We start from the raw sequence: 26226 nt of genomic DNA, 5'->3' as shown, positions 1-26226 counted from the left end.
AATATGCAGATTTAGTTTATTATTGTTATTATTAGTATTAGTTTATGTACTGTAATACTCATTTTAATCACCACGACATGATTGGATGACTGCTATCACGTGATTACTGTAACCCGGAACCACTTCAAATTTTCAACCACTCACAGCCATTCATTCGCCGAGGACCGTCGCGCATACTGTCAGCTATTAACGTAAGTCGTTTGGGTTTAGTTTTTAACTCTATAAATAATAAAACCTACATTGTCCTCGCTGAGTTGGAGATCTCTCTAAAAGATTGAACAACCCGGAAAGTTGCATATTATATTAACAAATGTGTGTCACCACTTTTTATGAGTTTACGGTGGCTGTCCTCGCTACCGGTAACTGGGCAGAAGTGAAATCCGTGGCTAGCTTGTGGCTAACGTTGCTTTTTCCTCTCGAGATTAGAAACGAGCATGCGCGATCATTATAAACAATTTGTAGTCGTTGTAACATTTGATCAGAACAAGTCCTATGTAACGAGTTCTAACCGTGAACTGTTACTGTTGACAACTTGCCTCCCATCAAATGTCAGCTAGCCGCCAAGCTATACTTTTAATAAATAGGGCGTTGGTCCACATTGCATCTATTTACACTAAAGTGTCTCACATCTTCGATATCAACTTTCTATTTGTTACGTGCACCTTCTTCTTAAGGTAGAGTCGCTATCTTTAAACCGGCTGAATCAGCCCTTTTCCTCCCAGCATGGCTGCAGACTTGATGGAGATTGACGACTCACTTTACAGGCAAGTGCAGTTTTTGGTGTTCTTTTTTTCTTCTTCTGATGACCTGAAGCTCCACGTGCAGCTGTCTGTCTCCTTGGTGAGTGTAGCTAACATCTTTATTTATGTGCTTCCTAATAGCCGCCAGAGATATGTGCTTGGAGACGGTGCCATGCAGCAGATGGCCCAGTCCTCTGTCTTTCTTAGTGGAATGGGAGCACTGGGAGTGGAGATAGGTGAGCAAGAGAAGAGGACACACGTTTGCACCACAACTCTTTATCTTTGATAGATTCAAAAAAAAAAAAAAAAATCATACTCAATCATTTCCTTCTTACAGCCAAGAATATAACTCTGGCAGGTGTGAAGGTAAGAGGGCTTTTAAACTTTTCTTGTAATAAAATAGCAAACATGTCTTTTTTTTTTTAGTTAAGGGGTTTTATTATATATATATTTTTTATTTTTAAACAGACGGTTACTCTCCATGACACGAAACTGTGTGAGACTTGGGATCTGGGGTGTAACTTCTTCATCCGTAGAGATGACGTATTGAACCAGAGGAAGAGGTAATAATGCATTCTGCAAGTCCAAGCATTGGTTTCTAAAGATGATTAACTGCTATATGTGATTATGAATTGGTTTGTAAAGAACCACTTCAATTAAAAATCAGGTTTTTGGTGTTTTTAATTTGTTTTTGTGGCAATTTTTCTCATGATGGAGGGCATGTATAAAAAAATATTAGGCTTTATACTGCATTTCTGAATATTTTTGTTATTTATTAAAATGAACTACTACTGCCCTGTAGAAACTGTGTCCCAGAAAAAAAATAGCATGATCATAATTAAAAGACATCTGGGAACACGTTTTGAATAGATCAAAAGATGATCGGAGTAGGACTTTAGGTGCAGCAAAAACTCAGGTCTATGCATGGCTTTTGTCAACTCATTTGTTACTAAATAACATGCGTAGAAGCCTAGATGAGAGAACTTGAAAATTAGTTAATAGCCACTTGATCTTATCGTTACTTATGAAAAAGTTTTTTCTTTTTTTTTCTGTCCTTTTGTTGTGGATTTTGTCTTGTGTACCAATACTCAGCCTCTTGTTTTGCCTGTTACAGGGTGGAAGCAGTGTGCCCTCGTGTTGGGGAGTTGAACCCTTATGTTCATGTTGACATGTCCTCCTGTCCCCTGGATGACAACATTGACCTGAGTTTTCTCAAAAAGTATCAGGTAAGTCGACATATTTTATGTTATGTTATGTTCACACCGAGCGTGTGTGGCGCCTAAACCTGGGTTCTATAACACACATTTGGGTGTTCACACTGGACAAGCTGGCAGAGGCTTCTTCTGCTTTTTCTTTTGCTACTGTTTACTAGCACATGTCCACCACCTACATTTGGAAGACGTTATGCTGTTCTTGGACTAGTTTGTTGAATTTTTCCAGAAAAAACGTCAGATCAGCAAGAAATCTGCAAATGCTCTTGTGCTATTGGCAGCTTTATATTAAATTGTACTGTCAACTTTTATGAAAGAAAATTTTTGTCATAATTTAAGACAAGATTATTCCTGTATTCCTGAAGGTATTACTATATACTGACTGCTGTGCTTTCCCCTGCAGTGTGTGATTTTGACAGAGTCCAGCTTGAGCCTGCAGAAGAGAATAAATAAGTTCTGCCACTCCCAGCAGCCTCCCATAAGAGTGAGTTTACAGTCATTCCCCTGGTTTTACCAAGATCAATATTACTTATAACAAAAACGGTTTATTTAAAATAAAAAATATGTCTGTGTTAGTTTATCTCTAGTGACGCTTATGGAATCTGTGTCCGGGTCTTTTGTGATTTCGGAGAAGCGTTTGAGGTCTCGGATCCCACAGGGGAGGAGCTCAAGGAGATTTTCATCCAAAGTATCACTCAGGTAGTCATAATACTTTCACATTCTGTTCTTCAAATTAAGACTCCTCCCTGTTCCTCTGCTTATGCCTCTTGGAATTTACATAAAGTTATCTAATCAGTTATCCTGATATTTTTGTTTTGTTGCTGAACTTGTCCTTTTCTTCTTTTTTTTCCATATTTTTTTCAGGACAATTCTGGGGTGGTTACTTGCATAGACAACCAACCCCATGGTCTGCAGACGGGCCAGAGCGTTATCTTTAGAGAAATCAATGGCATGGTGGAGCTCAATGGCACCACACGGCAGGTTTCAGGTGGGTCTTTAATCCAGCACATCAATGCCACCACATGCAAATACAAAAGTAACCTAATCTAAGTAACATTTGTCCTGTTTCTGTTTCTCTGGGTGTGTGAATGTGTTTGCTGCATTAGTCATTTCCTCCCATAGCTTTGAAATAGGAGACACGTCGCACTTCCAGCCATATGAACACGGAGGCTTCTTTGTTATGGTTAAAACTCCTCAGATTTACAAATTTGTGAGTACAAAATAAATGTAAAAAATAATGCAGACATATTCAAATAACTACATTTGAGCACACGACTTTACATGTTTTACTTTTTTTTTTTTAGGAAACATTAGAACAGCAGCTGTGTGATCCTCAGGTCCTAATTCCAGATCTCAGTAAACCAGAGGTGAGTTTTTCAAAAACTCAGTTGTGGACAGGTTTGTTGTTTGGCCTTAATTCTGGTTTGCAGCCTTACGAGGTTGCCTCGCTACTCCACACAAATCACCATGGTAACACAAGCAGTGTACCAACTTTCACCTTGGAGTGGTTGGGTTTGATCAGGCCCCAAAATTCCTTGAGTTTGTCATGTGTGAGACATATTTTTGAGTTGTCTGGAAACCTCACTGTGGTTTGAAATCCTCCCATCAGGCTCCGTTACACATTCATGCAGCCATGCTGGCACTAGATGCCTTCCAGGAAAAGCACGGCAGACTTCCCAACATTGGGTAATCAGACTTCTAGATTTTTTTATGCTTTCATTTGGGAAAAAAAAACTGTAATGAGCTGTTTGAAGGTTTCCTCAGTTTTGCTTTGATGTCATCAGATGTTTAGAGGACGCCGAGGCTCTACTAAAGCTAACCGAGGAAGTCAGTGTCACTCATAAGAACAAAGTAAGTGTTTTCCAATTATAGCTTTAAAGTCAAATGTGTCCCGGAGAGTTCCTTATCCATATTTATCTTGCACCTTTTTTAGAACACTATGAAGTTGAACAAAAATTTAAAATTTAGCCAAATAGATTTTTGCCTTTCTTATAACCATTATTTCAGATTTTATTCTGCCACTTATCTATACAAGGTAGCTCTACTGTTCCTCATCTTTAATCTTGCTGCTTTTTTATGTATTTTTTGCTGAAGTTTTAGTCTCCTCTTTCTGTCCCCACAGCTTCCTGTGAACGCTGAGTTGGTGCGCTGCATGTCTAAAACAGCCAGAGGGACTCTTCCACCTCTAGCTGCAGCAGCTGGAGGAATAGCCAGTCAGGAAGTTTTAAAGGCCATCACTGGAAAGTTTGGGCCTCTGCAGCAATGGGTAGGTTACTAAAATTGTTCTTCTTTGTGATTTCTTTTATTTATTTATTTTTTTATATTTAAAGACCTGCTCCGATGAGACCAGAGGTGCCCAAATTCAGGCATCTCTGGTATAAACAGACAGATGATGGGAAGTTGGGGTGGGTTTACTCCGTGCCAACAGTCCCGCTCACAACTCGTAGGCAAATTTCTAATAAACTACAGCCTCTCTGCAGAAACGATGTCCTAGAAAACAGGACATGTGCTTTTGTTCTTTGATTTTGGCTAAAAACAGCACAACAATAATTAAGACTACTGGAAAAGCTTTAAAATAGATCAAAAGATGATCAGAGTCTGACTTTTCACTGTTGATTTGATTTAATTGAATACCGCTTCTCTCCTGTTTAGTTTTATCTTGATGCTCTGGAGGTAGTCCGGCCTCTTCAGTCCCTGTCTGCTGAGGAGTTCTTCCCCAGAGGCGATCGATATGACGGATTACGAGCGTGCATCGGAGAATCAATGTTGCTTGAACTGCACAAGCTCAGGGTCTTCATGGTACGAGCCGGCCTGTATTAACCTTACCAAAGACTGTTGATGTCTGGATAAAAACGTCCATTATTTTCTCCTCGAAGGTTGGTTGTGGTGCCATAGGTTGCGAGATGCTAAAAAATTTTGCTCTTCTTGGAGTGGGCCTGGCTAAAAGCTTAGGAGAGGTGAGCATATCGTTTTATTAATAAACATTTGTTTATTGCGTGTACATTTCTAAAATGATTTGTTGTTTTTCACCTGACAGGTGTGCATCACAGACCCAGACCTGATAGAAAAGTCCAACCTTAACAGGCAGTTTCTCTTCAGACCGCATCATATCCAGGTAAGCACATCTTTCGATTACGGCCCTTTTTTTTTTTTAATCAATGGAATTCTCTTCCAAACATATAATCATACTTTTTTTATTTAATTTCTTAATCGTCTCTCTGCACTCAGACACCAAAGAGCACCACAGCAGCAGAAGCAACGCGTGAAATCAACCCAGAGCTGCAGATAGATGCCCACTTAAACAAAGTGTGCCCGGCTACCGAGAGCATCTACAGCGACTCCTTCTATTCTTCGCTGAACGTTGTGGTCACTGCGCTGGACAACGTGGAGGCACGGAGATATGTGGACAGGTGTGTGAGGAGTAGGCAGTTTTTCAACAATACAGTTGAAAAGGGTTCCTCCAAATTAGCCTTTGGTTCTTGATTCTTTTGCAACAGTCTTTTTTTTTTTCCTTTTTCATTTGAACTCGATGTTTTTATCCAAAGTATATCTTGTGTAAAATGAACGTGCTAGTTCATGTTTAAACCTGTTCATCTTGAAAACGAGATGACACATCTCAAGGGGCTTATCCTACAAACAAATACATGTGAAATGTGAAAAACGTGTCGTTTTCAGCCGCTGCTTGTGCAATCAGAGACCCCTCCTGGATTCTGGCACCATGGGGACAAAAGGACACACCGAGATCATTGTGCCATACCTGACAGAGTCCTACAACAGCCATGTGAGTCCATCCAACTCTGTCTCTGGTCATATGTGTGGCCAAATGTTTTCTTTTTTTTAAATTTATTTTTTATTCTATTACAACACATCTGTCTCTTTGGCTCCCAGAGGGACCCCCCCGAAGAGGAGATCCCCTTCTGCACTCTCAAGTCCTTTCCCTCTGTTATAGAGCACACAATTCAGTGGGCCCGAGACAAGGTGTGACCCTTTGACTTTTCTCAAAGTGTTTTGTTTCTTAAATTAACTTATAATTTTTCCATTTGATCTAGTTTGAGAGTGCCTTTTTCCACAAACCCTCCATGTACAACTCCTTCTGGCAGACGCATGTCTCAGCTGAAGCGGTGCTGCAGGTAAAAGCTCCCCAGACACAAACATAGCTTGGAATCATTCAATACACAGCAGCTGTAAACATTTCATTTGACTGTGTGTGTGCAGAGAATGCAGGTGGGGGAAAGTATGGAGGGGGCCTTCCAGGTCGTTAAGCTGTTAAGCAGAAGGCCTAGTCACTGGGAACAGTGCGTCATCATCGCCCGTTTAAAATTTGAAAAGTATTTTAAGAGAAAGGTGAGCAACCTTAAAATTTAAATCTTTAAATTTAAAGAAAAATGAAAGCCACAACTGGATGTTAAGCCTCACAGTTTCTTGTTTCTTTAGGCTCTACAGCTGTTGCACTCCTTTCCTCTGGATACAAGGTTAAAAGATGGAAGTAAGTATTTTTTTTCTTTGTTGATCACTTCCAAATTCCTAATAGGATTAGGCCTTTAAACATCAGATTATTGCTTTTTGTGCGATAATGTGTCTGCTCTCTTCTGCCTCTCTAGGTTTGTTTTGGCAGTCCCCAAAAAGACCCCCAACTCCAACCGAGTTTGACCTAAAGGACCCTTTGTGAGTGTTTTCTGAAGTTGGAAGTTTGTGCGGTTTTTGCCCTTCCTTTTTGGTTTACACCTCCCTGTTCTGTTCCCGTCAGGCACTTCACTTTCATTGTCAGCGCCGCCCGGCTTTTTGCTGAGATTTATAACATCCCTTTCTCAGAAAAGGTAGGCCTATGACACCCGTGTCTCTGCTGTCAATCAAAGGTAGGATCACTTGTACTCACTGGGCTTTCTTGTGAAAGGATCTCTCCGAGGATGCCGTGTCAAAGATCCTCTCCGATGTCAAGATCCCCGAGTACAGACCCTTAGAGAAAGTAAGATTCTTACTTGATCTGGTCTTTGGTAACTCTGTCAGCTTTATAAATGTTGACGGTTGGGAATCTGCTGTTGACAGAGTATAGTGACCGATGAGACTGCAAAGAAGCCCGACCAGATGAAGATGCCTTTAAGCAGCGAAGAGGAGAGGGAAGCCATCGCACAGCTGGAAGAGGCCATTTCTACTGACGGCGTCACACCAGGTATATAAAAAGAGCCGAAACAGACCAGTCAAATTAAGATCTAAAGCTGATGTCGAAACCCTGACAATGCCTTAAACACACAGACTTGTCTTGCAGCTTTTAAAAACCCTTTTTTGTTCTCGTCTCCTGCAGAGTCGTTACGAATGAACCCCCTCCAGTTTGAAAAAGACAACGACAGAAACGGCCATATTGATTTTGTCACATCGGCGTCCTCCCTCAGAGCCAGGATGTACTCCATAGAGCCGGCTGACAGGCTGAAGACTAAACGCATCGCTGGAAAGATCATTCCCGCCATCGCCACAGCAACAGCTGCTGTGTCTGGACTGGTGAGATCAGGAACTGGGTTATCTTTAATGTTTTTCTCCAAAAAACTCAAAAGATTTCAACTTAGAAATAGAAGTTACATTTTGTGCTGTTTTGTTTTACAAAGGTTGCACTGGAATTAGTCAAGGTTGTTGGAGGTTATGGGTTTGAATCCTTCAAGAACTGTTTCTTCAACTTGGCCATTCCAGTCGTGGTGCTCAGTGAGACTGCTCCTGTTAAACGGACGGTCATCAGGTAGGAGTATTTAAAGGTATTTCCTACAAAACGTAACTAAAATACACCTAGCACAAATTCTCTGCACTCAAAGTTAGGGATGGGTTTAAGAAACATTGTATTTAATCAGTTTTCATTTAGAAAATTCAATTTCCATTCATCAAATCCATAAATTCCTCTTTCTTTAAGCACTTTGACCTTTTTGATACAGGATTTCCTGATTTTTTTTCTTTTTTTTTTACAGAAAGCTCCACTTTAGTTCATTTTTAATCACTAATTTTAGTAAAAGCTACTTTTAATTAAGCACACAAAACGTTTTTTTAAAGGAGAAGTGTATCTAGAAACAAATCAAATTGATCACCAGTACCTACTGGAAATGTGCTGTCTAGCAAAGTATTTTAATGTTAATCTTGTGATATCCCACATTTTATTTTAATTTATTTTATTTTTTAAACTTGTCCTGTCCAACAGCTGGGCGAGCAGATCAGAGCTAAGGCCTCTTGTGTTGGACAGATTTGACTGTTACAATAGGGGTTTATGGATTTTCAGACAGACTGAGTGTATATTTGTATAAACCCCGTTTTTGTATTTGAGGCTAAGCTTTATTTATAATAAATGTAAAAGGAAAGGAGAGGGAGGGAGTGGGATGTTAGAGATGGGGGGGGGGTTATAATACAGAGCCATTACATAAGAGGGCCATAAGTAAATTGCATGACTTACTTCTCACATACACACATCCTGCGTTTTTTACATGCAGTGACAAGTGTGTGACATTTTTCAGGAACAACCTCTCCTTCACCATTTGGGATTGTTGGACCATATTTGGCCATGAGGACTTCACTCTGTCTGACTTCATGAACGCAGTCAGGGTGAGACGTTCATTCACTGTGGAGCTTTAGTGGTTTGGCTACTGTTGTGTTTTGCCAGACTTGTTTATTAGTCAAATAACTCAACTTTCTTACATACCTGCAGGAAAAGTATACGATTGAACCTACCATGGTGGTCCATGGTGTGAAGATGCTGTATGTGCCTGTGATGCCCGGACATTCAAAGAGGCTCAAACTGACGTGAGTGCTTTAGTCTGAGTTTGTGTCCTTCTTTTATTGATCATTTTGATGCTTTATCTAAATACATGTTTATTTGGACTTTCACAGGATGCAGAAGCTTATCAAGCCATCAGTTGACCGCCGCTACGTTGACCTTACCGTCTCTTTTGCTCCGGAAGCAGACGGAGACGAGGATCTTCCAGGTCCTCCTGTCAGGTACTACTTCAGCCCCGATGGGAAGGCGCCCTGACCGCTTGCATGATGTCATCTCCAAGCCTCCTGTGTCCTTATTCCCCCCTTAATTTTTACATAAACTGATATGCCCCAAGAATGCAAGTCCAGGGCCAAGGGTTTTCCCACAGGAAGTTGTGGGACCGGGTCAGAGCTCTGAGCCCCAGCACAACCCCTGCGAGAAAGGTTTAGGTTCTTTTTGCCTCACATCTAGCCAGTGAAACACAAAAGGCTGCTCAAGTAGCACTTACTGTTGTACCTTTTGTACATATGTTCTCCCCGTTCTGTTTTTTACACTCTGGTGAAACGCTTGTGCCGATGCCTTACTTCTTTTTTTTTTTTTTTTTTTTTTCTGTTTGCGGCTCTAAGCCTAAATATAACTGTTTACAGAAAGCTCACATCCTCCCACTCACAGCCCATTTTTCACTTTAATTTTAAATTCTGCTCGAGCCCAAACGACTCTGTGAGCGGGGCTGTTGACACAATAAACACCGATAGTTGGCAGTCACCACATATTTTTGTTTTTTTTCCCCTGAATTTTTCCAGTTAAGGAACAAACCCAGCTGTTGTGTATTTGAACGGTTCAGCATTAAAGCAGTGGCAAAACCACCAAAGATGTTGGTTATTATTGTGTCTTCTAATGATTGTTCTTTAAGCTCTGACTGCCTCACAAAAGACGAGTCTACGTCAATGGCGATGGATAACACCTGAACATTTTAAGATTTCTATAGAAAAGCAGCAGTTTTATCACTTTGCACCTAAAAATATGCATCTGATGGATGAAGTTTTTGATAAGTAGGACCATCAGTAGCTGCTAGCCTTACCCAGTTTTTTTTTTTTACTTGAGTAACAATTGCATTTGACATATTTTGATGTTGTGCATTATTAATTTGTTTCGCACAAGAAAAAACCTTATTTTGACAGCAAGCAACATTTGTACCAACATCTGGGAACATTTATTTCACCAACATTTTCTATTTTAAATCCCTGTTCTTCGTGGTTTATTTGACATATTTGTTTATAAGTTCATGTCTGTGACATTTATTTATTTGTTCTTTTTGTTTTTTCAAATGGAGCCTGCGTTGATGCCCTCTGTCATGGTGTACTGGTTTGTTGTTAATGAATAGTGTCAATTCAGGCAAATCAATTGTCCTTTAAATTCCACTCCAATGTTGTAAAAGGGTCTTTGAGCTAATCTGTATTCTACTGTCTTGACAAAATGTTCATGGAGTTTTGAATGAAATCAATAAACTCTGTACTTCTCTTGATTTTAAAGATCCGTGGTGGAAAAAAAGTTCTTTGCCTTTTAAAAAACGTTCATAAGTTAAAGAAACGTGTCAGATCCACAGATGTTTTTTTTGTGATGGTAGGCTCAATGGTCTGTCCAATGAAATTTGATTTCAACATGCCCTCAAGATTAAAGTCTTAAAACATCACTTTTTCACAAATATTTAATGTTCATAACTGTGGCACAAAATCCACGAAATGTAGCTCCACTCAAGTAAAAGCATTCGTACATTCATTCAACAGGTTATGTACATGTAAATTAAATGCATTTCTTTTCCATTTCATTGCTGACAGTATTTAAAATATGTGCAAAAGACAGCATCTCATGTTACACAGTAAAAACTAAATTGCACACTATGACAGTCATTTCATATATCCAGATCCTGCAGGTCCCCCCAACTGCAGCCCATCTTCACTTTGACCTTTAACTTCACATACAGCTTCACTGCAGACTCCATCTCCCTCTTGACGATCTGTGCAACCTGTTGGGGACAAAGGTTTGGACAGTTCTCTCTGTTAAGGGTGTCTGAAACACATTCAGTAGACATCGTTTACTATTAGGTTGAAAATAAACCAAGTATTTCAAGTACACAAGACTTTGAAAGGATTGATGTCCCACCTGAATGAGGTCTTCTTGTGTTGTTTCATAGATGAGCTCATCGTGCAGCTGCAGGATGAAGTAGGCTCCCCTGACAGCCCTGCGCTGATTACGAGCTGCAAAGATGAGAGTTAGGATTTTGTAACAGTGAACACTTCTTCCTTACGTGAAACTGTTGTTTGGTCACCTGTGTGAAGGTGCTGGTGAGAAGGTGGCGCGGCGGGATACGTTTTCTGTAGCCGTTTCTGGATGTTCACAGTAGCGAGTTTTACTATATCCGCTGCTGAACCCTGCACGGTTGTGTTGACTGCCTGCCGCTCAGCCTATATGAGAAAAAAGTACATGTTTGTAAAAAAAAAAAAAAGTTTTAAAACCTTTGCACCTACTAAAGGGACGCTTACGTGTGCTCTGATGTGGGGGCTAGAGCTGAGAATTCCAGGTAAGTACCTCCTGCGGCCCATCAGTGTCTGGACAAAGCCATCTTTTATACAGTTTTTCACTGTCTGCTTAAGAAAAGCATTGATCCCTGAAACAAGACAAGACTGAAAGTTCTCTCCTCTATCTAAAACTGAAACAAACACTTTTTCCCCTTCATAATCCCAGATTATCCCAAATAGTATGCACTTAGATTATTGACAATTTGTTTGCTGCTCCTCATCAGTTCATTTGTTAGCCTTTGTGTGTCAGGAAGCTGGTTACAACATAAAAAACAATAACTAGAACTGATATTTACCAGCGGCCTTCTATTCCTAAAATATTCATATCTCTACCACTTTTCCTAAATCATCCATGTCTTCATTTTTGTTAAGATTTTAATCAGCTGGTAGTTTGATTTCACTTCAATTTTCACTTCAACTTTTGTGAAATTGGAAAGTGGCAGTATTAATCAAAGGATACAAACTTAAAGACTGATCATCTTTTGATCTATTATAAAAGTGTTCCCAGTGGTCTTTTAATTATATATTTTAATCATATATAGAATATATATAAGACACATTTTAAAAAAACTGTGTCATTTTCAAAGACATAGTTTCTACAGGGTGGCAGTAGTTCATTAGAAATTACAAATCTGAGTTGTGGGAGGGACCACTGGCTTGGAGAAACCCCACCCTCCCTTCCCGTCCCCATTGCAGGGAATTTGTGGCTCGCCTTGTGTATTTTCTGTCACACTTAAGCGCTAGTATTTTTTCGTCAGCTCCTGCTTAAAAACTATTTGAATAAAGAAATTAAATTTTGAGCAGAATTTTCTTAATACCGGTTATGTCATCAGAAATCGGCCACAAGAACATTTTGAAAAAACGAAATTTTTATTGGAGTGAGTCTTCACATGTAGGCATAATAGACTCAAAAGACCATAGCAACAGTTCACTTTATCAAACAGAACAACACTCAATTAGAAATATTCTCAAAATTTTAAGGCATTTGGAACCACATTTAGGATAGTCTTTCTTTGTGTCATAAGGAATTGTGGAAAACAAAGTCTGGAGGGTTTGCATGTAATCTGAATTTGGCATTAGTCTCAAACCCTAAAAAATGTGTGAGAAAAATGAAAAAGGGATAATTTTTTTGTTATTGAAGCATAGGCAGTCCCAAAGTGAACATTTGTCAGATTTCTTTGTTTTGGTGACAGTATAAGTTATTGTCAATAGCCATAAATTGTGTCTATGAAGACTGTCATTCATCCAGGTTGATTCCATCATAGTAGTAGGTTTAGGGGCCATCTGGACCCTAAACCTACTACTATGATAAAGCCATAAATTGTGTTTTTTAGTGATACCTGATAACTCAGTCACTGTGGCAACAGCTTAGTAACATACCTACCTTTGTATCTGGCCTTGAAACTCTCGATGTAACACGCTGCATCATTTTCCTCCACTCCCATTTGCTCCCCCAGAGACTTAGCTCCCATTCCATAGATGATGCCATAGCAAATCTGCCAACAAACACACAGTTAAGCTTACAAGTGGCAATGTGTCATTGTGCGTTATTGTTACTCTCTTCTTTTGTCTGGTTGGACCTGCTTAGCTTGTTGCCTGAGGTTGTCTTGCACAGACTCTGGGTCAACATTTTTCCACTCTGCGGCAATGCATCGAAACACATCTGCTCCTCCATTCAGCACCTTGTGAAAATACACCATTAGGGGTCGAACCTCATCATAAACTATCACGGGTTTTATAGATGTGCTACTGACCTGAAGGAGGCGCTGATCCTTTGATAGGTGAGCCAGCACTCTTAACTCTAACTGTGAATAGTCAGCCGCTAATATCATTCCACCTACGGTTTGGTAGAAACAAATGCAATTCCTGATGCAGTCGCAAGCAAGCAAATATAGTCTTTATTGGGAGATTTGTCACCAAACGAACCTGAAAAAGGAACGAAAGCATGTCTCATGCTGACAGAGAAAGCTGGCCCTTGTTCTGCAAGTCCACGGGTAAGAGCTGGTGTCAAAGGTCGCCTTTTCTTTCTGCAACCACAGCAGCCGAAATCAGTCAACATTTCTTTTTTAATTACGCTTTTCTAATGTTTTTGCAGATAATGGTCTTAATAACTTACTATCTTCTTCCTCTGGGCTTACAGCCCAGCACTATTAGGTTAAATCTGCTCACAAACAGATCAGCTGAACATCTTATAAACTGAGGTTCAGTAAAAAACTTGCCGCTGACTAATAATTCCCAAAAATATCAGACAATCATTCGTTTTGAGAAATTTGTAATGTGATTCTTGCAAATGGATGAGACCAATACTAAGTAATATTTATGACAAAAACAGTTGAGGTAATTACAATATTGATTATAGTAAACATTTAATATTGGATAATTATAATCTAGGGTTCATGCTTAGTTACATGCACAGTTATGTTTAGCAGTCCCCCTGCTGCAGGACAAGTAACTGTAAACTTTAGTTTTAAGGATGAATGTTTCTTGTTGAAATAGTGGAGATGCAGTGAGCCACCGTGCATTTACCCTGGTCTGTGAGGGGCGTTTTGTGAGGGTGGGCTCTCATCTACCATGGTGGGCATTTTAATGTCAAAGTCTTTGGGAACGTTCTGTATGTTGGGCTCAGTGAAGCTTACTCTGCCTAAAGGAAGAGAACAAATTCATTTTAATTCACTATTAAAAAGATCTATTGACTATTAGACTAACATAAGGAAAGGTGGTTTGTGTTGTACCTGTGGCTGTGTGAGTCTGGGCTATGGGGTATATTCTGTCCATCTTCAGTGTGGGGTGATATTGCTTTTCCCTCTGCAGGGGGAACACCACCTTTGTTAAGGCATTGGTGATCCGTCTCCACTCCAAAATGACCCCCGGCAGTGGGTGGAGGGGACGAAGCTTCTCCAGAACATCCTGGAACAGGAAATACGCGTCTTAGTTCCAGGAAGAAGGTTAAAGACTAGGCATTAAAATCATGAACAGTAGAACAATTACTGCTTCAAAAAAAAGTCCTTAGAGACAAGAAAAAAGCTTTGCTATGTTATGTAAATTGATGACACTGTTTTATATAAATGTAAAATAAATGACATTTTTTTAATTCTTACTTATTTTGGGGTTTTAAAAACAGTAAATAAATCCAGTGGCTGTGATTCAACTAGAACTATATACCTTGGTAGTGCTGAATTGCTTCCCAAATCTTACTCTGCCACCGCCTCTTCTGGTGTAGCCCAGAGTCTTCTTAGTTCTTATACCTCCAATCTCCCCATTTGGAGGCAGGTGGAGCTCCAAAAACAACACCTAGAGCATTAATAAGAGTGTCAGTTTATTAAAAAACACATTGTTCACCGTTAATTAGGTATGGCTTAAACATGTTCTCTGTCTGATTCACTATCAGATTCAAAACATGAAGATGGTAGGTGTCAGGTGTCATACCTGTGCTATGTCATCCACACTGGTGAGGGAGAAGCTGTGACCTGCCAAAGTGTACGCTTCAGACTCCAGCGCCGACAGTTTGGCCTGCATCACGTGCTTTTGTCTTTCACACTCTTCGACGCTGAAGCCGAGTCCATTCAGTTCCAAAAGAGCCAAGCAAACCTGGGAGGGCATCTCTACGTTCCTGAATAAATCTGACATGAATGTGGGATTTAATCAAACCTTTAAATAAACGTTCAATTGTTGGCACAGCTCTCAGATGGGATTTGGTACCTAAAGTGCCATCTTTCTCCAGCAGACCGGTGAGGTGGTTCATAACAGTGTGGAGTAGCACGCTACTGGTTGCTGCTCTGACACGAGGACAGTATGAATGCGGATTTCCAAGCCCCTCTAGCAGTGCTAGTTCTTCTGGACAGTAGACAGTCACCATGTTGGAAATAGTCCTCTCCTCGCTGCCAGGATCCAACAGCCAGCATGCAACCTAGAGCAGACATACTGTAAGTCACTTTGCTGCATCGTGAAGGTACTTGCAGTTTGAAAAAAGAAGTGTGTTTATAAATAAGGGATACATTTGGTTGTATGAAATTTGTGATAAATTTATTTTTTGTTATTAAATGAAGGTAACTATCAGCCATATCACAATGAAATGACAAAAAGAAAGAACAACTCATGTCAAATGTAATATTTATTTAGCAAAATTGTCCACCAGACTAACATAAACTTTTGACATTGACATAAAAATAGAGAAAGTTTGTATGTATCTCTTACATAACCTTTTTACAAAAAGAATCTTCTTTGCTGATTCATAAAGGATGTGTTAACATTCCAATTACAGTTTTCTTTTATATTTTAGAAAGTTAAACCAAAATTTGAGATTTCAAAAAAGAATTCAGTTTTATTTTTCAGAGTTGACTGTAAAACTCAAATTATTACACTTTCACTGCCGTACTTCTTGTTATCAAGGTCTTCTCTTTACAGCACTTAAATCTACTAATACTCATTCAGTAATTCATCTTAAAACAAATTTTCAGGTGCTTCATGTATGTTATTTGTCTTTTAAAAGTTTTTTCTTAATCTTTTTGTCCTTGCAAAGGAGACAGTGTACAAAACGAGTCTTGTTCTAATTACATTCAACTTTCTGTTAAAAGAAAAAATCTGTTATGAAATAATAACATTTTTTCGGTTTAGATTTAATAACACCAGTTTGTAAAGGGGTTTGTTTATCAAAATTGCTCTTTAAAGCAGAAAGAGACATAAACAGTTTCATTTTTTCTGATCACCTTACCTTTGGATCTTCACAGTTTCCCTCTAAGCTGATTCCACAGCTTAGGACTAGTGTCTTGTACACCTGGATGATATCATATGCGACCACTTCATGTACTTTATTGTCAACTGACTGTCCACCCAGACATTCCTTCACCTGCTTCAACCGTTCAGTTACGACCAAGTCATCATCCAGTGGAGGAGGAGCCAGACTGGAGCTCAGACCTGATGGATATTTAATAGGTTTAATATAAAAATAAAAAACTGACATTGGCGAACATTGGTGTGTTGATACCTTTGCTCTGCTCCTCTTGTAAAGATATGTAGTATGCGTCTCTGGCTCCCCAGCAGACAGACAGTCCAATTAAAACAAGTCCTTCATTGTTTCTAACTGGGAAGCCATCTGGTCCGTTGGGTTTCAGGTTAGTTACTGAAGAAGCTCAGAAAAAAAGCATGATTTAATAATTGTTCTATTTGTATCATAACCCTCATCAAATTTTCTTAGTATAATGTGAGTCAACATGACATTTACCTCTCCTATGTTTGCCTCCTATTTCCCCTTCCTGCTGCTGGCTGTGCTCCTTCTTTTCACAGGCCAAAGCCAGAGCAAAGCGCTCCTTTGTTTTCCACTCTGTCACGAACGTTTCGAAGAGTCGCCTATCACTCGCTACATCGATGATGGAGAACGTCCCGGGATTGCTACAACCGAGCGTTTCATCCTGGGACAACTGAAGGGAAAAGCCTTCAGGAATCACAGGTGACTCGGCGTCGGAGGGAGAGCGTGGCCCGGGGGAGGAAGGGGAAGTACACTGTGTGGGAAGTGGGATGTTTTGGTCAGTCTGTTTTGCATTGGGTTTTGAGCTTTGGTGTGGAATAGACTTCAGTTCCTTTTTTGGTGAGATGTTTTCCTGCCGTTTACTGGCAGAGGCAACTGCTGACAGAAGATTACCATTTCCTGAAGTCACTTGAGAAGGGTTTGAGGGCGTCGACTGCTTAAGTGGCCGAGGGGTAGATCTTTGCGAATGGATCGACGAAGTGGTCAGCTTTACTCTTGGTGTGACAGGTGGTCTTTCTTGAGTTGGGGGAATGAGGTCCCCAGCAGAGCCTGGCCTATGCATTGGATTTTCATCCCCACATCCTGAGAGCCGTCCTATTTGTGGCTCGGTTTTTGCTGCATCAGTTTGTGGTTGAATTGCTGCATTTGCGCTATTGCCTTGCATTTCAGAGGCTGATAGGCCAGGCTGGTCAGACATACTAGGCCAGCGGTCAAATATATCTTGTAATCCAGGGCTACAATAAAGATATTGTTTATGTGGATTTTGGACATTTGGGTGTTTACAGTTTTCATCATCGGTTAACAAAACAGCTACTTCCTTCTCATCTGACTGCCTTCCCCTGTCATCCCCTCTGGAAATAATGTTCTGCTCTTCCCCTTGTTCTTCATTGACAAATTGTATCAAATTACCCGATTGGTCTTCCTGGTCCTTGATCGCCTGCTGCACCATCTGCTCTTTTTCACTCTGCTCTGAGAATCTCAGCAGATTCTGCCTCTCCAGAAAGTGTTCACCAACCAGGAGGGAGTCGCCCCACTCTGACAGGTTAAAGAAAGACTCGCCCCAGCGGACCCCCTCCTGCTCCTCTGCTTCCTGGTTAGCCAAAAGCTCGCTGCGTCGCCTCTGCTGGGTTGTAGAGGGATGCTCAGCCTCCGTGTTAGGTTCTTCGTCGGACGGTTCCGGCCTCAGAGCTTCTAACAGGGGACTGTCATACAGGCTGTCAAACAGCAAACTGCTGCTTCTGTTGGGGCTTTCAGGGGCAGCCCCTGGATCTTCCCTTTTGTCTATGTTGTCACCAGCAGCTGGACTGGGAGATTTCTGTGGAACCAACATCAGTCTTACATTATAAAAGAAGATAAAGATTTCTGGTTATTTTATCATAGGAGAAGGCAGTCGCTCACCTGATGGCTGGTGTTCAGGATGAGTTCCATTTGGCTTTCGGTGAGAGAAATGTTGAATTTGGGGGTTGCACTGTCTGGACTGTCATTCCTTTTCTCATCACTAGTCTGGAGATGCTTTCCAGCTGCTTCCTCCTCTCTGATGTGTTGAGCTTCTGACTGATCTGTTCCTGCACTGCTCTCATCTGAGTGTTGATGTGTTTGTTGAACAATTATTCTTTCTGTTTGAGTATCCAATTCAAAACTATCACCAAAACTTGCCTGAACATCAACTTCTTCATCTCTATCATCACCTGCATACAACTCGGGTGAGGAAAACTTCTCTGCCTCTTTGGTATCAATCTTTCTCCGCTTGGCTTCGGGGGAGCATCTGTCAACTGATCCTGGGGATACTGACAGGACGGAATTGGAAATATGTGCAGTTGTAGATCCAGGAGCCCTTTCCTGTGCACAGCTAAAGGTTTGAGCAGCGTTTAACACCTCAACAGGAGATTTAGAATTTTGTAAATTGGAAATCACGGTGGTTTTTGAGTCTCCTTTCTCACCAGGGTCTACAGAATCTTGTATGCACTGAATGGATTGGAGGACTTTGCTTAAGGCTTTTGAGTGCCTTAACCTCTCAAGCTCCAAAGGTGATGTAGTTAGCTTTGTGAGGCCCTCTTCCACTGCTATGCTTCTGTCTCCTCTTTGTTGAGACTCTAGTCTGGATATCGGAGCTCGGAAGCGTGGAGGCGGTGCCGGAGAAGGTGACGGCGGAGGTGGCGGCAGCAGCTGGGGTGAAAGGCTGGATATGATCTCAGCCAGCTCCTGTGTTAAGCTCTTTTCAGGCACAGGCTGTTTTGATTGAAGATCATCTGGTTTGCTTGTAGCCCTTCCTGTCTCTCCCTGATCTGCCTTTTCATGCTCCCCATTATGTTTCCTCTCAACAGCCCTATCTGGATTTTCAGTGTAATTTTGGATTGGTTTGTTTGTGTGCGCTCTCATTTTTTCCTCCTTCCTTTCTGTGTGAGCTTTTTTTCTGACATACAATCCATTCGGGTCTTCATTTTTGCCATCTTCTCCTACAACCATCCTTTTCCCACCTTCTCTATCCTCTTTGAGCTGATTAGAAGTATCTGAATCCCTGCTGGAATGACCATCAGGGCTGCAGGCGACAGAAGCCTCTGCAGGAAGAGCAGCTGGATCCCATTGAACTCCTAACTGAGCCAGGTCTTCTCGAAGGAGAAGCCTGGCTTCCGACACTATCTCAACAGCTGCTTCCTGTTCCGTCAGAGCCCGTCCACCAGCGACCCACACGCAGCGAAGGCTTCTTCTCTCAGCTGCTTCCACTTCACTTTCATCCACTGCACGTTTAGAGCTGAGGAAGAAAACAAAACCAAGACTCAGTCTTCACTTGGACTCAGGTTTTATTTAGATGTGTTGTTTAAAACACATTTGGAGTTCAGACTTCTTTTTTTTACTATTCTTTTTCATTGGCCAAAAAAAGTTGCATTATATGATATCCGGCCAGCTGATGTGAAAAAATCTGCAAAACTAAAAGTGAAATATTAGCCTTTTGACTTGATATACCGGTAATTTTTTTCCTGGATCATTATCACTGCACAAAAAGGCCCCTTAGAAATAAGTCAAAAGTTCTTAACCCATTGAAGAGTTCATTTTTTCAGAGAAAAAATGATGTGTTCTTAAACTAAGATTTTTTTTGCTTTTAAAAAACTTTCTTAATAAGATTATATTTCTTGCCAGACAAAAAATAAGACAATTTTTCATTAAACAAAAGTCTTTTTTCTTTCTTAAGATTTAGTTTTTGCAGTGTGCATGAATGTTTTTATGTTTTGTTGCAGTAAATCAACTAATATTCTGGTTTATACATATCATTTGAATCCTCTTATGTGAGTGCAAACCTACCTCTTAAATGGGACTGAGTTCCGCAGAGCTTTCTCCACATCAGCCACTGTCGCCCTGGCTAGTTCTGCAACCGTACAGAGTCCTTGGGCGTACAGCGCCCTGGCACGGGTTGCATTCAGAAGAGAAACCCTGACCAGGTCAAGAAGCTCCCTCTGCACCCCAAAGCTCAGCCTGGTCTGGTACTGAGATAACAGCATCTCCATGTTGTGCCAGCCCAGACGCTTGCAGAACACTGTTACCATACCTGAGGGAAGAAACAAAACAACTCTGAAAAAGTTTCTCTCCAAGCCACATGTGTAACTCAGCACCAGAAAAGCTGTCATGTTTTGCCTTCTCTCTTTTACTTTTTTAAACTTTACTTTTGTCTCCTTCAAATTAAAAATACCAATGATAGGATGCAGAAAAATCCCCAAATCTAACTCATCTCTTCTCGTGATGGGTTTAATATCTCACTGTGTCCTAGTTTATTAGAAATGCATGGGCAGCAATTTTAACACTGATGTTTGCTTTTAAGTGTCTAAAAAACAGTTTGGTAATCAGCTTACCAGCATATGTGGAAGCAGACTGCTGGAGAGACTGCAGCTGCCCACGATTGCAGTTGTATTTAGATGCAACTGTTCCCAAAGGTACTTCATTAACCAGATCCTGGAGAACCAGAGTAGTGAAAAACCTGAAAAGATATTAAATACAATAGTCACATTCTTTCATGAAAGTGTTCCTATCCATTTTTATTTTAAATGATTCAATGATCAAGTACAAAAAGAACTCAAAAGCAATTCTGTTAGGCTTTCCAGAGGTAAAACTGGAGCACAACAGAAGTCATCAGAACAGTGGTGCGTTTGTCTTGAGAAGATTAATAGACTAAAAATCGGTTCTGTACCTTTTATGGATTGCCATTTGTCTACTCTGCTTTTCTGTCTTTGCAACAAGCTTGCCACTAACTGATCGTGCAAGGAAACTCTCCTGCACCCCAACCAGCTCCGCCACTCTCTTCATTGATGATGACAGCTGCTCCCACAAACAGAAGAACTGATACCAGTCAATAGTGGTCCACTCCGCATACAGTGGGGTTATCTGAAAATTCAAGACAAATGATGCTGCTTCTTTTGTTCTTTCTAGGATTTAACAATGGGTCAGCGTAAAATGTAGTTAATTGAAAGTGTGTATGTGAAAACGTGGTTACCAAATACATAATGTGCAGATCATTTTCCAAAACAAAGCCCTTCATGGCACGCTGCAGATCTGCAAATATTCCCAAAGCCTCAGGAGGCGAGAGTGAGGAAGCAAGAGTGGCAGCACCCAGCTGAGTAGGACAGTATCGTTCATCTGGAAATAGAATAGTCAGATTATGCAATGAACTGCATTTTGGTTTTCCATGTCTTGGCCTCTTTTGTTGCTGTTAAGCTTTTGGTTTGCAAAGAAAACATTTGTCATGATTGTAACTGATTCCTGGAGCCTTTTTTGTCAAAAAAATTAAGTATTACACACTAACAAACATACAAATAAATAAAAGATTTCTACTCCTATTTATAAGCCCTTTCTTGCTAAAATGTGACTATAACTTCTGAAATATATATTTATATCCAATTATGTAATGCTGTGACAGGTTTTACATTACCTTGCTCATCTTTCTGGATGTTGATGAATTCATTCTCCATCAGCCATTCAACGCAGGCCTCAATAGCTCCTCTGTTGGACTCTTTGCCAGACGGCTTTTTGCTGTCACATCTCACGCTGGCAGCCAGAAGGGAACACGAAGCATACCGCTGGACATCCTGCGGAGTGCAGGCCACTCCTCCGACAATTATCTGTGAAGGAGCATAAACGCCAACAACTCAGAGGGGATTTTCTGATAACGTCCTGCCGCTCTGCAGAGACTACGTGCTAGAAAACAACACAGGGTTTTTTATTCTGCCTAAAAACGGCATAATCATAATTAAAACAATTTTACAAAAGATCAAAAGATGATCGGCGTGATACTTGTACAGCTTTTATTGCTGTCAGATTCATTTGTACCTCCAGGATGGCTCTCAGCATGCTTGTGGCGACTCCTTCACCTTCTCGTCTGACCAGGCAGCTGCTGATTGGCTGAAGAGAACCTCTTAGAAGACTAGCCCCTTTCTTTTCCTCTGCCTTCTTACATACAAGCAAACTTTCACCTACAATGGAAAGATATGACATAACATACACTAAGCTTAACACATTCCATTTAAATTGTAAACTACTTTAGTTAGTTCCTACCTCTAGTGTCCACTCCTTTTCTTCCTGCTCGTCCAGCCATCTGTTTGTATGTGAGTGGGTCCAGCAAGTGTCCATTGAATGTTGGTGTTCGTATAATGACCCTGCGGGCTGGAAGATTGACCCCCGAAGACAGAGTAGAGGTGGCAGAAAGGACTCTGACCAAGCCCTGGCGAAAAGCTCCTTCCAACACATCACGCTCATCAAAGGTCAAACCTGTAGAAAGGAACGTTGCCATCAGTCTCCCCAAAGCTACGAGACTGATAATGAAGAGTTGGATGAAAGTAATAACCAGCATGGTGGAAGGCCACTCCCCACCGCACAGTGCGCTGCAAGATAGGATCTAACCCAGCTGGAGTTCTTCTAAGCTGAGCTAAAACGTCCATGAGTCCGTCATGATCCAGACACACCGGCAGAGGTTCAGCTTTACCATCTGTGATAAGGACAATGCAACTAAAGATCACGGATGGGCAGAAAACAAAGACTTAAAGTCTTAAGTTAAAAAAAACATTTAAAGTGCATCACAATCTCTTTTCTATCACTATGTGCAATATAAAACCGTATCATTTTATTATTTCACATACCAGAAAGTCTGATATTGTAGAACTCCCTTGCAATGGTATCTGCGAGTTTCTCGCACCAGTTTTTTGACGGGCAAAACAGAAGCACAGAGTGACCTTGCCTCACCGTTTCATAACACAGGCTCACAATGTGGTCATCGTCCCCCTTTGAACAGGAAACAGAATCATATTAGTGTTGACTGTCCTCTCATCTGGATGCTAGATTTTTATTTCGTGCCAAGTAACTATATTGTCCAAAAACAGCCCGTTTCTCAGTTTGACTTTAGATGTTGAAAAAAAACCATTGCACTAGGTTGTAATAAACATGTTGTAACACTTCTCAGTTATCTAACTGAGTTACCTTGACGTGCAGCACAGGGGTGAACTGGCGGACCACAGAGAGGCTCCTGTCGTAGATGCTGCAGCCCACCTTGAGATGCTCCTCCAGAGGAACAGGTCTGTAGTCTGTCTGGTAAAGCTCTGCACCTAACCAGCCAGCCAAGAGGGCCAAGTTTGGCAGAGTGGCACTCATGCCGATTATCTGCACACCTTCAGAGAGAGACCTTTGGAAACGAAAAATACAAATGTGAAATGTTTAAATTTGAATGTGAGGAAGGGCAACAAGGATGGAAAAAAAACACACAAACCCTGACGTTTTCTGCTTCTGAGAGATGTAGAGGATTTTGGTCAAAAGCAATTCCAGTAGGTAACCTCTTCCAGAATCTCCAACCATGTGTAATTCATCTACCACCACCATGCCTGGCCCCAAAACAATCACACATGAATCAACACGTTTTTAAACAACATTTATGGGTATGCAAATGTCCTTTTTGATATCAACTAATCTGTAATAATAATTATAAAAAAACGAAGAAGAAAAAAAACACAAGTTTAAAGCAAAGTATTTAAAACTGGATCTTCAAAATCATATCAAGCCCCAATTATTTAAAAAACACATAAAACACAAGAAAACTGTAAAAAAAACCAACAACAATGACACAATGTAATTTCCTCCAAAAGCTGTTTAAATTCAAACAGTGTGATTCATTCACACTGTTTGATGGGTAAATATGGTTAAATTACCTAGAAGAGCCATGTTGTCTTCCTCAATGAGTCTATTAACTAGAGAATTTGCTTTTTCTATGGTGCAAACAGCCACATCCAGAGTTGTGAACCCTCCTGCTGCTGAAGTACTGCCCATGTACCCCTCCACACGGACTCCCGCCTCTTGAAACACACTCTACAAAGAAAATCATCACAAAACTAAGCCACAAACAGAAACTTTCCATTTGGAAATAAAGTAGAAATTGAAGGTTAAATAATAAAATAGTCCCTCTCCTCACCTGAAGGTACTGCATCTTCTCTTTGGCCACAGAAACAAATGGCAGAATGAAGAGAGCTTTTCTTTTCGTTTCTAACACACGCTTTAGCATCAGAAGCTCAGACACCAGGGTCTTGCCAGCGCTTGTAGGTGCTGAATCCCCCCAAAAAATGTGGATAAACAAGTCATTAAAGTGAATTTCTGTGAGTATCACTGTGCAATAGGTTTTCTTTCCTACCAGAATACACCAAATTTCCTCCCTGCAGCACCTGTCCCACAGTAAGGCATTGAGCTTGCCACTCAAACATCTGAGTCACTCCATGTTTCTGGTATCGCTCTAAAACAGGCTTGGGTAAACCCCAGCTGGAGAGCAGCAGCTTTTCAGCGTGCTCTACAGGGGCACACAATCCAATGCCTGCAAAAACCACAAGTTACTGCCTTCATTTCTAACATTTAAAAGAAGTTATGCTGGGATGTACTCAACCTTCAAAAGGTAAATGTTCATTGTGTTCAACAACAATAATTCAGTTTGAGTTTTTTTTTTAGTTTGATCTTGCTTCACACACTTTTCACATTTTAAATTTACATAAATGCATCTTTCTGCATTACTCTGATTTACTTAAATTGTAAGGTATTTTAAAGCAAAATAATCTAAAAATTACTTTAAACAAAAGCAATAAATGGCAAAAAGAAAGGTGCAAATGTACCCTACCTGGCTTTGGTAAAGTATCGTTGAGAGTGCTGAGCTCCAAACCGCTGGGGACTGTGAGAACAGAAACAGACTGATTTTGAATTGATCTCTGCAGTTTGGATCTCTTTATAGCGGCTGCAAGACGTGTAGGGCTAAACAAGATATAGTCGCTCGAGACATTCAGAGGTGCACTGGAAGTCTGGCTTGACCCACGGAGAGGAGAGCGTCTTCTTCCAAGGTAATCTCTTTTATAAAACACAGAGAGGAGAAATATAAAACAAAAGCTTAAAAGTTAGCTAAATTGAGAGAATGTAACCAACGCTTTTGAATTTACAACATACTTGCCGGATGTTCTTGCTTCTAGGCTGCTTTGAGTTTCTTGAGCTTTGACGCAATGTGAAGGATCTGAATGATCTGTTTGAGTGTCCTTCTTATTCCCAGAATCCTCGCAGAAGAGTAGTTTATGAGCAAGTTCTTTGCATTCAGCTCTCCATCCTGGTCTCCTACAGTCCCTTCTATGTCGACTGTCTTCCTCCTGAGGACTAAAGGCCGTATGGGGTCCACTCTCTGTGAAAAATGCCCCGACTTTTACCTGTGTGGCATCCATATCCTTTTTACTGTATGCTGCTGGTGCTAAGTCTGGTACAGAGGCATCTGATGACAGCAGTTCCTCCTGAACATGTTTGTTTAGTGTGTCCTTCACAGGAGGAAAAACATCAAACACTTGCAGTATCTCTTTATCCGGAGCAATGGTGGACTCCCCTAACTGAAAAAAATGTACAAGTGTGTGTGTGTGTATACATATATATATAAAGGCAAAGTATTATACGTCAAAGAATCATACTTACCACGTGTTCCTCCTTTGCATTGGTCATTAGTTTACTTGATTTATCTGAGAGATGGCAGGTTTTCTCCAACGGTCTGTCTCTGTCTGGCAGCTCATCATTAATGTTGATGCTGCATCCAGAAATGTTTCATTTTAAATAAATACAGACAAGTAAATTAAAAAATACTAGATTTTAAACTGTACTGACTACACCCAGGCTACTTTTTAAACTTTATAACTCAGATGGTTAATAAAAAAAAGTAAATAACCAAAGTAAATTAAATGCTTATAGCTGTACCTTATTTTCTTTTTGATTTGGTGTTGCCCCAAGTAGTTTTTCTTTTTCAGACTCGGACCAGAGGTCATAACGAAAAGGCTGCAGCTCTGAGACGAAAGACTGCGATTGTGGGCGTTATTTACCATGACATACGCGTTACTCACGACACACCACGATTTAATCTGTTCCAATTTAAACGACAAAAAGGTTTGTAAATCTTCTGATTGTTTGTTATGTCTACTCAGTGTAAACAAATACAATTTCAAATAGTCCGCCGGAAAATATTGTTGGTGTTTCACTAAAACTGTCCGGAGTAGCGTAGGTTGAGCCACATTAAAAGGTTCCTATCTACTTATTATTTTTTGGCCTCAACTACCCACTGTAACCTAAACTATTTGTTCGCTCCAATCATTGTGAATGGTCTTTTCGTAGCAATAAATATTCATCAAACTTTAATAATTTAGTACTTTATTATTAAAAATTTGCTTCCGTTTATTAATAATTCATGAAC

The 26226-nt window shown here is 40.5% G+C and overlaps 2 protein-coding genes across 6 annotated transcripts; one reads left to right on the top strand and one right to left on the bottom strand.

Moving 5' to 3' along the window:
- The first annotated feature begins 96 nt into the window (after window positions 1–96).
- LOC101164029 (ubiquitin-like modifier-activating enzyme 6) lies at window positions 97–10210 on the top strand. 2 transcript variants are annotated; one of them, XM_023956437.2, is made up of 32 exons: window positions 97–191; window positions 675–764; window positions 882–976; window positions 1078–1106; window positions 1209–1303; window positions 1855–1966; window positions 2355–2435; window positions 2528–2650; window positions 2816–2939; window positions 3058–3161; window positions 3256–3318; window positions 3561–3637; window positions 3736–3802; window positions 4074–4217; window positions 4604–4750; window positions 4828–4908; window positions 4989–5066; window positions 5180–5361; window positions 5627–5732; window positions 5840–5929; window positions 6001–6081; window positions 6167–6295; window positions 6386–6437; window positions 6553–6616; window positions 6699–6768; window positions 6846–6917; window positions 6998–7121; window positions 7254–7447; window positions 7552–7679; window positions 8440–8527; window positions 8631–8725; window positions 8813–10210. In XM_023956437.2, the coding sequence occupies exons 2-32, from the start codon at window positions 724–726 to the stop codon at window positions 8952–8954; spliced, it is 3078 nt and encodes a 1025-aa protein (XP_023812205.1). In that variant the 5' UTR covers window positions 97–191; window positions 675–723; the 3' UTR covers window positions 8955–10210. The 2 variants fall into 2 exon arrangements, with proteins under 2 accessions (XP_023812205.1, XP_020558505.2); XM_020702846.3 differs by having other exon boundaries at window positions 118–191; window positions 679–764.
- Window positions 10211–10372: 162 nt separating this feature from the next.
- Window positions 10373–26032, bottom strand: LOC144981199 (DNA polymerase theta-like). 4 transcript variants are annotated; one of them, XM_078953481.1, is made up of 36 exons: window positions 25737–26010; window positions 25461–25569; window positions 24954–25378; window positions 24634–24857; window positions 24160–24336; window positions 23944–24074; window positions 23684–23840; window positions 23248–23359; window positions 22962–23163; window positions 22625–22766; window positions 22333–22473; window positions 22044–22256; window positions 21819–21961; window positions 21421–21610; window positions 20986–21128; window positions 20683–20876; window positions 20348–20472; window positions 19803–20046; window positions 17901–19254; window positions 16479–17817; window positions 16242–16385; window positions 16104–16171; window positions 15969–16031; window positions 14957–15164; window positions 14684–14877; window positions 14420–14548; window positions 13990–14164; window positions 13784–13898; window positions 13184–13284; window positions 13012–13094; window positions 12838–12939; window positions 12642–12753; window positions 11222–11346; window positions 11008–11143; window positions 10842–10936; window positions 10373–10704 (listed from the first exon to the last, which is right to left on the bottom strand). In XM_078953481.1, the coding sequence occupies exons 1-36, from the start codon at window positions 25859–25861 to the stop codon at window positions 10591–10593; spliced, it is 7854 nt and encodes a 2617-aa protein (XP_078809607.1). In that variant the 5' UTR covers window positions 25862–26010; the 3' UTR covers window positions 10373–10590. The 4 variants fall into 4 exon arrangements, with proteins under 4 accessions (XP_078809607.1, XP_078809609.1, XP_078809603.1 ...); XM_078953483.1 differs by having other exon boundaries at window positions 15969–16171; window positions 25737–26032; XM_078953477.1 differs by having other exon boundaries at window positions 15969–16171; window positions 16242–16376.
- Between the last annotated feature and the right edge of the window lie 194 nt (window positions 26033–26226).

The sequence above is a fragment of the Oryzias latipes genome, chromosome 1 (assembly GCF_053564925.1).
Source record: "Oryzias latipes strain Hd-rR chromosome 1, Olatipes_Hd-rR_3.1".
NCBI classification, from domain to species: domain Eukaryota; kingdom Metazoa; phylum Chordata; class Actinopteri; order Beloniformes; family Adrianichthyidae; genus Oryzias; species Oryzias latipes.
Note: the sequence above shows the minus strand (reverse complement) of the source record. Positions and strands in the feature narration are given on the sequence as shown.